This window comes from Brachycentrus maculatus, unplaced genomic scaffold (assembly GCF_059751285.1).
Source record: "Brachycentrus maculatus isolate JH-2025_06_01 unplaced genomic scaffold, ASM5975128v1 h1tg000118l, whole genome shotgun sequence".
Classification (NCBI taxonomy): domain Eukaryota; kingdom Metazoa; phylum Arthropoda; class Insecta; order Trichoptera; family Brachycentridae; genus Brachycentrus; species Brachycentrus maculatus.
The window spans coordinates 914,710-927,073 of NW_028280871.1; the positions used below are offsets into that span (position 1 = coordinate 914,710).

The window sequence follows — 12,364 nt, forward strand, 5'->3', positions numbered from 1 at the left end:
GAGCAGTGGATTCCCATTCCCATTTGCTACTGTTCAAACATTGGTGCTTTAAAAGTAGAGCAGTGGATTCCCATTCCCATTTGCTACTGTTCAAACATTGGTGCTTTAAAAGTAGAGCAGTGGATTCCCATTCCCATTTGCTACTGTTCAAACATTGGTGCTTTAAAAGTAGAGCAGTGGATTCCCATTCCCATTTGCTACTGTTCAAACATTGATGCTTTAAAAGTAGAGCAGTGGATTCCCATTCCCATTTGCTACTGTTCAAACATTGATGCTTTAAAAGTAGAGCAGTGGATTCCCATTCCCATTTGCTACTGTTCAAACATTGATGCTTTAAAAGTAGAGCAGTGGATTCCCATTCCCATTTGCTACTGTTCAAACATTGATGCTTTAAAAGAACATTGAGGCATGCTAAAATGTGCATACACAAATATTTGCTTTTCAACTTACTGTAGTAATTTGCGCATTGCGATATATCAAAACTAACCTACGTAATGATTTAAAAATCAGTTTGTATAATGCATCCAAGTAAATATAAAGACATACCAATACAAACGTACAATATTGTTACAGATGTTTTCATATGAGAACATGCGTAACATGTGAGCACTGAATAGAATCCGTTATTTCATCGTTTTAGAACTCGCTTTAGTGCTGAAAATAAACTAGCAGTTGCAATTTTTTTTTCTATTTGCAGAAATATATTTGGAAAAGCCAGAAGAGATGTCAGTATTAGAAAAGTGTCCAACCAGTGTAGATAAAGAAAATGTGGAAAAAGTAATAAATGATGCGGATCGTCCAACGATTCCACCTATTTCAGAGGATAAAACAGTCAAAGATGGTAATAAGAAAGCCACAAAACGAAAAAGAACAAAAAAGGAACCAGACATTGCAAAAAATCACACTCTGAAGAAAATCACCCGCAAGACATCCGACGAGGCAACCATTTCAACTATCCTCCCCAACTCCACAACCACGCTACTTATCACAACCGATGGTATACTTTTATATAATTTAATTACAGTGATGTTTATCTTGAAACTTTTTCACCAGTCTTTATTCATATACAAATTCAACATTCAGTTCTACGGGCACTAAAGTAATCCTATCCATTTTGAAAGAATATCACATTCCTAATTCAATAAAACTGACCATCAGATAACTGACTTTTGTAATATTCTAACTTGAATGATAGCTTATTCTTTTATGAGTACTTGATATTTAAGTTAAAATTGTATTCAACCACTTAGTGCGTGATGGATGGCTAAAAATAAAATAGCTAGGGTTAGTGGAAAGTGGGAAGCAGAGAAGCGCGAGATAATCTCACTCAAGGCCGAGTATTCGTTACGTCGCCACTTAATATTCTCTAAATCTAGGTCACATTTACGTAAGTGATTTTTTTCTCAAAACACCATTTTTGCATTGAAAAACCAAGTTTTTCTTGGAATTAATTAAGTATATGGTTTTGAAAAGAAAAGAGTTGTTGAAAGGTTAAGAGGATTTAAAAAAAAAATTAAGATTTAAGAAAATTTATGATTCAGATAGACGTTTTACCTCTACGGCAGTCGGCCGGTGATTGAATTCTGTGTTGCATTGTATCCTCTTAAGGGGCATTTAATAGTTTATTTAAAAATACACAGTCCATTAATAATTTATATTAATACTTCTAATTATTTTTCAAATTTTCAGAAACATGTTTGGAAACATCGGAACAGATCTCTACAGTGGAGAAAAGCCCAAGCAGTTTGGAAAATGATAAAGAAAACATGGAAAAAGTAATAAATCATACAGATAGTACAACTGTTCCTGTTACTTTAGGAATTAAAACAAGTTTAGATGATAAGGTTACAAAAGGAAAAAGAAAAAAAAAGGAATCGATTATTGTTGAGAAACACATCCGGAAGAAAAAAATTGCTAAGATGCCTGAAAAGTCCACCGCTCCAACTTTCGGTAATCATTTTGTATAATTTTTCAGAAGCATCATATACTTTAAAAAAAAGGAATAACCACCAAAGTTTCTATTTCTGAGGCATGTCTGCCAGTAAGATAGTAAGAGAAGGTAAATGTGAAGGTAGATGTCTGCCAGTAAGATAGTCAGGGGAAGTTGGTGTGACGGTAGATGTCTGCCAGTAAGATAGTAAGGGAAGGTAGATGTCTGCCAGTAAGATAGTCAGGGGAAGTTGGTGTGAAGGTAGATGTCTGCCAGTAAGATAGTAAGGGAAGGTAGATGAGAAGGTTGATGTCTGCCAGTAAGATAGTCCGGGGAAGTTGGTGTGAAGGTAGATGTCTGCCAGTAAGATAGTAAGGGAAGGTAGATGAGAAGGTAGATGTCTGCCAGTAAGATAGTCAGGGGAAGTTGGTGTGAAGGTAGATGTCTGCCAGTAAGATAGTAAGGGAAGGTAGATGAGAAGGTAGATGTCTGCCAGTAAGATAGTCAGGGGAAGTTGGTGTGAAGGTAGATGTCTGCCAGTAAGATAGTAAGGGAAGGTAGATGAGAAGGTAGATGTCTGCCAGTAAGATAGTCAGGGGAAGTTGGTGTGAAGGTAGATGTCTGCCAGTAAGATATAGTAAGGGAAGGTAGATGAGAAGGTTGATGTCTGCCAGTAAGATAGTAAGGGAAGGTAGATGAGAAGGTTGATGTCTGCCAGTAAGATAGTAAGGGAAGGTAGATGTCTGCCAGTAAGATAGTCAGGGGAAGTTGGTGTGAAGGTAGATGTCTGCCAGTAAGATAGTAAGGGAAGGTAGATGAGAAGGTTGATGTCTGCCAGTAAGATAGTCCGGGGAAGTTGGTGTGAAGGTAGATGTCTGCCAGTAAGATAGTAAGGGAAGGTAGATGAGAAGGTAGATGTCTGCCAGTAAGATAGTCAGGGGAAGTTGGTGTGAAGGTAGATGTCTGCCAGTAAGATAGTAAGGGAAGGTAGATGAGAAGGTTGATGTCTGCCAGTAAGATAGTCAGGGGAAGTTGGTGTGAAGGTAGATGTCTGCCAGTAAGATAGTAAGGGAAGGTAGATGAGAAGGTAGATGTCTGCCAGTAAGATAGTCAGGGGAAGTTGGTGTGAAGGTAGATGTCTGCCAGTAAGATAGTAAGGGAAGGTAGATGAGAAGGTTGATGTCTGCCAGTAAGATAGTAAGGGAAGGTAGATGTGAAAGCACAAATACCCAGCTCAATTGAAAATCTTGAATTCATTTTGCAATTTGCAGTTAGGTTTAGAGTTACACTGTTGGCAATGAGTATTCACTTAATCTGGAGATGCAGTTTAACCTCTAAGCTGCTCAATTACGACTGTCATCTTTTCCATCCTGTGTTGGATTATTTTACATTACAATATTTTTGACAAAAAAAGCATATTTTTGCCTATTTTTTATAGTGAAACTTTCGGAAGTCATTCGGATATCCATTATAGATGGTTCACAGTACACAATCCACTAATGGCAATGAGTATTCACTTAATCTGGAGATGCAGTTTAACCTCTAAGCTGCTCAATTACGACTGTCATCTTTTCCATCCTGTGTTGGATTATTTTACATTACAATATTTTTGACAAAAAAAGCATATTTTTGCCTATTTTTTATAGTGAAACTTTCGGAAGTCATTCGGATATCCATTATAGATGGTTCACAGTACACAATCCACTTTACTTATTACATATGTTTTTATAGTGTATTTACACAAAAATATTAACATTAACAGACTTGCGGCAGAAAATTTGGCGGCCGTATAGAAGACGTGGCTGCGGTATAGTCTATTCGTTGCGTGCGTGCAGTTTTTTTTAAATGCGTGATATTAAAAAATAAATGTAAATTAAAATGAAATTGAGAAAAATATATTAAATTGAAGTTTATATTATAAAACGGACATTATTAACATTTGGAAATTGTGTGAAAATCTTCAATGCAGGGATCAGGACAAAAACGCATTTTGGAGTGGGACACCAAAATCGTGGGACTTTATTCCTTTTCTCGCACTTTTGGTCTTGGTCGCTTTCACCATTTTTGCTTTCTGAATCGTTATTCATTGCAAAAACGTGATATTTTCATCATTGCCGTATAAATTTTAATTAGGTAGAGACATATTTATGACTATAAAAGTTATGACAAAAACAAATGCTTCCAGTATTCGAAGCACCGCATGATAATAAACAAAATAAATAAATAGTACAAAAATATCACAAAACACTGTGTTACATAGTCACTTGTTAGTTAATTACAATATCCTTCTAGTTGCAAACAGTTATTAAATATAATAATGATTAAAATAGTAAATAATAATTTAGATCGCCTAAACCGATTGAACATACTATACGATACTGAGAGCACGCGACGAACACGGAACGACCGGAAGTATTCACGACAAAGTTGACACTAAATTAAAATAATTTTGATATTTTATAACACTAAATCAAAGAGAACTAATTCATCCATGCCTCAAACCAAATTTGAGTGCAAAAAATTATCCATAGGTGTTGATATAAGTACGTAAAATTGAAAAACGACTATGCATGCGATGCGCAGTCAACGGTACTTTTATAAAAAACGACAATAGATACGATGCGCAGCTTACGGGTTAATATCGAGTTATGCTGCACTTGCTTTTTGCTGATAGGTCAAGTGTAAAATCCAAATTCTACAGATGGCTGGCAAATCAACTATGCAGTCGCGGCAAGCCGGCAGGTTTAGATTACTATCCTGTTAACATTAGTTAACAGGCTCGAGGGTGTTAGCAATAAACAATTATCCCTTTCCTTATGGTGCTAAAAACTTCCGCGTGCACCGGTGATATGTATTTTGTACGCCATATGAAAATGTCGTTTAAAAACGGGAAAAATGTGAACATTCCTAAATGTTGCTTTTATCAGCCATAGCTGAAGTTGAAATGTAACAATTTTGTCATGTTAGCTCTGGCGGCTGGCGGAGCAAACACACACGTTATAACATGCGCATATACCTACAAAGCACGCCACACGCGCACACATAGAAACGTTTGTATATTGGTGATTTTATTCCCGAGTTTTTCTGAGCCCTGTATCTATATATTTTATATTGATATTCTCATTTGAAAGGTGGAGTTGTAGTAAATACATATCGCCGGGAGGGGAAGGTTAACCTTTTGCTCGGGACTTGGGCCTCGATTTTAGTATCTACTCTCGAACCATATTAAAACTGGTCCATCGTTAAATTCGTAGAAATCAAATGTCGGTTCTAGATTGTGATTTTTCTACGAATTTTATCACATTATGAACTAGTTTTAAAATTGGATCGATACATTAGCTACTGATATCCTTTCTTATATATCATGGTATACTCGCCAGAAACGTTATCTCTTAAATCCCTGTTTTTTAAAGCTTTTAGCCTGCAAAAAATACCCGCTATCAAACTTAAAGTTGAATTTACTTTTCAAACCACATAAATATGACTTTTTAAACTACGTAGTGTATTTTTTCAGTTTAAAGAACGTTGAAAACTTTATGATATGCATCATTAAGCCAAAATTTCATATTTTCGAGTTATCGTTTTTTGCCAGTATACCCACGATATTAAGTACTTTTATTTCCGAGTTTCTCCCAAATTGTTTCCAGTTTTTTGACAATTACTCGATTCGCCTCAACCGTATTAATTGTGTACATTATAAAAACAATAATTATGAATTTTTTTGATAATTTAATTTTGTTTAAAAGATTTTCTCAAATCGTCTAAATGTTGTCATATTGGATTTCAAAATACGGTTGTGATAAATAGAGCGCCGCTATTTGTATTTCCAGTGTGGGTCCGCGGTCCCGTGGTCGTGGGCGGGGGTCTGCTGCCCCTCCCGCTCCCCCTGCCCCTGCTGCCGCCGGCCCCCCCGGCCGCCGTGTTCCTGCTGCAGCGCCCCGCCCCCCTCAAGGCAGACAACCCGGGCTTCGGCGTCACCAAGACTACGATGGTCAACAATGTTCCTATCTCCGCATTCTCCACCAATCTTTCCACCGTACGAGAGAAAAAACGACAAAAGATGTTAACTCTTCCGAAAGTGACGAAACGTCGTATGAAAGCGTTGGACATTATTACCAAATCTAATTTACATTTACAAAGTAAAATAGCTTCCGACGATAGCAAAAATAATTCAAAGAAATCCGACGTACAACATTCTATTCACACTTCCGTACTTAATAAGCCGTCGAATATTCAAACTGTCGAAGAAAACAAGAAAACGGTTTGTGAGAAAAATTTAAGCGAAACGAGCGCATTAAAAACACAACCCGAGGCTCTAAGTAAGAATAACGGTTTAACTGACGCAAAAATATCCATCGGCGATGTCGGGCAGGTTAGGAATGCAACTCAAAATATGGACACTCTCGTCAAGTGTATTATACCGAGTATCTCTTCCGAAAGCCCACTTCCTTCCGCTGAAAAGATTTTGCCGATTAAAGAGATAGACAATCCGAAGTGTACAGACTCTAAAGTTGTCGAGACGCGTAAATTTACAACTGTTCAGAGTGACCCCAAAGTTGGCTCAATAGACACTATGAAGAAAATGGACATTATGATTCCCGAATCGAACGATGCGCAAACCAAAAGGAATAATGACCCGGAAACTCTGGGCAATAACTCCACTAAGAGGAAACACGATGATAAAGAATCGGAAGAAAGTGCAAAACCAGTTCCGAACTCTGCAAACAGCCTAGTGGGCATGTCCTCGTGTCGCCTGGGCGACCCCGAGGAGCTGCTGCGGGTGTGGGGCGAGGGGGGCAGCGCCGCGCCGGCCTCCCCGCTGCCCTCCTCCCCCACCGCCGCCTTCCTGCTGGCCTTCCCGCTCGTCTGCTCGGGCGCGCGCCCCGACACTCCGCTCAATGAGAACCTGCAGACCCCCAATATTTGCTCCATGGATCATTTTTCCAATTTCTTCTTACCGAAAGAACCCAACAACTCCGGTTCCAGCTTACCCGCTTTTTCTCAGTCCGCAAACTCCTTAGGTGATTTTCAGCCAAAGCCGGGCGCAGATCTACCCGACAAAATGAAATCTACGCGATATTCCGCTCAAAGTAACGAATTGTGTTCGAGAAACCAACAGTTTAGGAGGGATAATGTTCCCGAGAATTCTACGTACAAGCAGAGTGAACCCGCATTGTCTATCGCTTCCGCATGCATATACTCGGATTTCCAAATTGGATTTCCCCCCACTAAACCTATTTCTGCCGGTAACGGTTATTGTTTGTCAGAGTCGATGTTCAGTTATGAACATGAATCTGTCATGAATAATACTAAAGACCTCAAGTCCAAAGGATTATCTGAGAACTCAAAAAAATGTACACCAAATAAAAATCCTACAAATATCAAAAGTAAGATACCACCCGGAGATAATTCATTTCCTCTTGTCTTTGGCAATAATGTGCCTTCCAGCAGTTACAGCGGCGGGGAAAACCTCACCATGTACTCGGGCTCCCCGTTCCTGGGTAATGCTTCCGGCACCTGTAAATCCGAGGTTCCCTCCAAGTTGAGTTTCCCTCCCGTGGTGTCCGAGTACCCCTCGGTCAACAAGTCCCTGGATATTCCTTTCACGTTCCCCGCTCCCAACACATCTAATATGTATACATCGTGTAATACGTTCAATCCTTTCACCACAGATATAACTAATACTAATTTTAGTATATCATGCGGTACTTCCAACAGCGGTGCAAAACCTAAACCTTCCGCTAATTCCTTCTTCTCCGAAGTCAGTTCAAATATTTACACGCAAAGTTACAATCTCTGGCCGGAAGATGACAAAAATATTTTTGATATCGGAATACAGAAGCCGGATTCTAGTAAAAAGATTGCCGCTCCGTTGCTACCTTTTGCGAACGAAGTGCAATCGGAGCCTAAATTTCGCTTTCCCGATAGATCAAAGTGTTCAGGAGTCAAATCAAATAATACTTCGGAAGTGAAAACTTCTAAACACGTCTCGAAATTTATTAATAAAGATCCCAAGTTCACTTTGCAAGATAATAAAGTCTCCAATAAAGAATATTCTTCTCACAAAGGACCCGTCAACTGGATGACTTCGGAGGCACATTCTGGACAAGGTCAGGAATTGTTCCCGGTCAACTACAATAGAAATATGAAAAACACGGTAATGTCGGATACTTGTCATTTCTCCGTTCCGCACTCTTTAACTTCTACGGCGAGCGCCGCTCCCTCCCTGACCTCCAAGAAGACGGATCTGTATGACCCCCCCTTTTATTACGTACCGCAGGCGGTAAGTGAAGAGGGCCAATTTTCCTGGTCTCCGTCCAAAGGGGCAGTCTCTGAAGGGGCGCCGGGTCCCGGGGGCTGCGGCCTCCCGGGCAGCCTGCCCACGCTGCTGGGAGACCTCGCCCTCGGGATGGGGGACCCCAAACAGTCCTACCATCACTTATTTTCCGAACAAACAGATTCCGGGGGAAAAGAACGTAAATACAATATAACCGCTAAGGCTAAAGTTCCTACGTCGCATAATACGGATACGAATCTTTCCAACTATCCCGGCACTTTCCTCTCGGTGAGCCAACTCATGGATAGACGAAAAGAAAATACGGTCGGGATAGAAAATTCAGGATTAACCAAAACTCCGTTTCCTTGCAATCAGAAGAAAAGTTCAGAAGCGGATACCTGGAACAGGGGTGTGGATTCCAACAGTGCGGCTCCTGTCCGCTCTTACGATATGAACCACGCCGAGTCAATGCCGTTCTTCTCCGCGGACATGTACCCGTACCAGCAGCAAGCTTCGGACCATTATATTCCCGCGCAGACCAAGGAAACCAATTTCGACAATAAGCTAGAAGTCAATAAAATTATCAATAAAAATAATTACTCTACCGAAGCTCTGCTACAGTCTACTGACTCTCAGTACCAAAATAATAGGAGGCAAAAGATGATCTCTCATAATTTGAAGTATTACGACGCTTCCAATTTGTGTATTTCGGCAAACATAGTCGGGAACAATCAGAATATGTCGGGACAACCGATTCAGTATGATAATTTTAAGCAAAATCAAAGTAACACGGGCGCGAGTTACCCTCCCCATTGCGTGGCCAACCCGCCTCTGTATCCCGCTTCCAACCCACCCGTGTACTCGGCCGCCAACTCCTCCGCCTACTCCAACAACCTCTACCAACCGGAGATGGGTGACTTTTCCACTCCGGCTGAAACTGAGTTCTTCAACCCCAAACTGGATCACTGCAGAACGAAACCTCAAATGGAAGTCCCCAAGTATTCTTTCAATAACAAAGTAGCGTTTCCACCCAAAGAAGCTCCGGCCAAACACAAAATGGACAATTGCAAGAAGGAATCTATCCCTAATAAAAGACAGAAAAAGAGCAAAACTTGTTACATGGATAATTATTCTCAAGATAAAGTGACGGGTTCAGTGTCCAACACGATGATGGATGACTCATTTTTCGGATATTTTTCATCGAGCCAGATGCACCCGTACCCCGGGCAGCAGGGTCCCCCCGGGCAGCAGGGTCCCCCCGGGCAGCAGGGCCCCCCCGGGCTGCAGGGCCCCCCCGGGCTGCAGGGCCCTCCCGGCCTCTCGGGACAAGGGGCTCCTCCGGGGTACCGCGGCGCCCCCCCTCCCCCCCTCAAACCACCATCCCCCAGCCACAGCAGCAGTCTGACGAATTTCAATCTGAGTACTATATTTCCCGAGATTAATAAGGTTAGTAACTAATTGTAACACATATTTTTAAAATCTAAGAATAAATATCTCAATGCGGGCAATCAAAATATGGGATTTTTTTTCTTAAATAGTTACGATCTCTTTTTATCCAAAAGTTTGAAATGAGCACAGCGTTCTAACGATTCTATATTTTATTAGTGTTTTAATAAATTACCAATAGAATTTAACTTCAAGCCTGCCTTGAAAAATAGTTCCCATTGTGATTTCCTTTACTTCTTTCTCTCTCTTTTGGAATATTGCAACATTATAAGCAAGTTTACTTGAATCTATATTTAGGGGATTCCGAAACCGGTCATTTTTCAGGCGGTAGTATATAAAATTAGCAATTGATGATTAAAAGAGAGGAGAAAAATGTTCTGTTTCGACTTCACTCTCATGTGACTAAATGAAGTTCAACATGGTCCCACAATTTTACATAAATCTGTCTTTATGCCACTGCACTAAACAATACATATCGGGATTAACTTTCCATAAATTATTATTGATTTTTATTAAATTATTATAGCAATTTTACTATTGTAATTTACAATTTTTTTCTAGCCATCTTCAATGTCAGGATATCCAGAGCAAGCCGCTAAAGCTGCTACCCTGTTTCATCTATAGTCTCCTACCACTAGTCCACCGAGTTAACATTTCAAATTTACAAAGCTGATGTGCTCGTATGGAATCAGTGGACCAATCCTGAATGCCATATGTAGATAACTGAAGTAGCGATGAATTTAACATTATATTTTATCGGTAACATCATTTTCCCACAATACGGATATAGATATATATAGGCATTGCCCTTGAGGTATTTTTTTTACGAAAATGGCGCTATATAAGTTATTCAAATTTATTATTATTATTATTATTGCCGGCTGTATTCTAGAAGAAATAGGGAACAATAATGCAGCTAGCTGAAAATCTACAAACCACAGTCACTCTAAAAATGTAACGTCTGGAAAATTCTTACCATTTTGGCATTGAATAAAAACCTTATAAGAGCATTTTTATAAATGTATCATATTTTACCATTGTTGCTTATACATTTTTTTTTATTTCTTCTGTCGATATGCGAATTTGGTTATTGTTCAGTAATTTCATTTTATAATATATGATGGTAATTTTAGTTGTGTTTGTAAATATTTAATTATTTTATAAAATAAAATTTATTTATATTACATTTTTTGATTTTTTCAAAAAGGTACACATTATTATGTACACATTATTTATATAAAATAAAATCTCTACTTTGTTAATTGACAATGTCAATGAAATGTTTTTTTTGTGCGCAACATATTGAAAATCTTAAAACCAAAATTTGAAACATTCAGGAGGGACTAATGTTTTTTTTAAAATTTTATTTAAGAAAAAATGTTTCTAAATGTTGACAAGGAAATACTTCTCTCTCCTGAACATTTGACATTGTACCTAATGATATAATTAGGTAACTGTCCAAATTACATGTTAATATTATTATGTATGTGTATTTGTATTGACACAGTTTGATAATATCATTTTTATAAAATAAAATGACAATAATTTAACCATTGTCTTGTTTTGTTAGAGAAGATAAATCAATGTTACGAATAGTATTAGATTTGCCATGGCGCAGTCGGTACAAACCATGTTATATTTCTTCTTACACTCTAAAGTTTGTGCTTGACTTATTGAGAATATGCATATGGATTTTACATTAAAATTGCACCTGATTAGTTCCGTTCAGAAAACTGTTCTGTATATTGTATACATGTATACCTGTATCTGGGAGAAATGTTTTTTACCATTATTATAAATTAGTTTTTCAACAGTCGGTGTTGTCAAAACAAATATGTTGGTATTTAATGTAACGTATATCGACAGTTGCCAGCCAAAAGAGAGTAACAAATCGTCGTGTTGGGGAAACAAGGTTCCATCTAACAAAATTAGGTATTTTTTCATTTAACTCTATTCAGATTTAAATTTTGGTTCTATCTGTATAAAAATTACAACAAAAAACCAAATTAATCGTCAGAAATTCAAAGGGAAACAAACTTCTATCTCTTATTATGTAATATCATTCAGAGAAACATGGTTCTATATCGACTAATTTCATACTACATATATATGTATAATATTCGAGATGGCGGAATTGCTGAGTTTTGTGGACCGCCAAACTAACAAATTAATTAAATTAAAAACAAATTAAAATAAATATTTTGGTTATCTAAGTGACTGCAACAAAGTTTTATTTGTGATAGAATGTTGTTGCATTGTATTATTAGAATAATTTTGAAAAATCTCAAGGTAACAAAATTCTATCTAAACTTTTTTTACTTAAAAATTATTTACGATTCCAATTTTTCTAAAAAAAGTTGCATTAAATTTGCTTTTTGGTTTGATTTAATCATATTTTAAAAATAATAAATAATAATTTATTTAGAATATTAGAACATTATCTAAATGTTCAACCGTTCATATCTCAAAACTATAAGGAATCCACATAGAACCTTGTTTCCCCAACGTGACGAAATGGCTAGATTAAAGGAGACGCATTTGGAGTGCTTTCCTCTGATCCAGTTGAAAAAAAGGGAAATTGTAAAACCAAATATTTTTATTGAATGAATTGTATCTAAAAATATTACGATGGAGTTCATCGAAAAATATAAATAAATATTATCAACAATAAAGGTAATTTAAACCATACAATATAATAATATAAGATTATT

The 12,364-nt window shown here is 37.9% G+C and overlaps 1 protein-coding gene across 2 annotated transcripts in view; it reads left to right on the forward strand.

Annotated features, from left to right (window-relative positions):
• LOC148309749 (uncharacterized) overlaps nt 1–12,193 on the forward strand; it is a 74,704-nt gene extending 62,511 nt beyond the window's left edge. For both annotated transcript variants that reach the window (XM_088259594.1, XM_088259593.1), the window contains 4 exons: nt 698–997; nt 1,690–1,950; nt 5,761–9,653; nt 10,215–12,193. In XM_088259594.1, the coding sequence (XP_088115720.1) occupies nt 698–997; nt 1,690–1,950; nt 5,761–9,653; nt 10,215–10,277 (4,517 nt within the window). In that variant the 3' untranslated portion in view covers nt 10,278–12,193. The remainder of the gene's footprint in view (nt 1–697; nt 998–1,689; nt 1,951–5,760; nt 9,654–10,214) is intronic.
• The last annotated feature ends 171 nt before the right edge of the window (nt 12,194–12,364 follow it).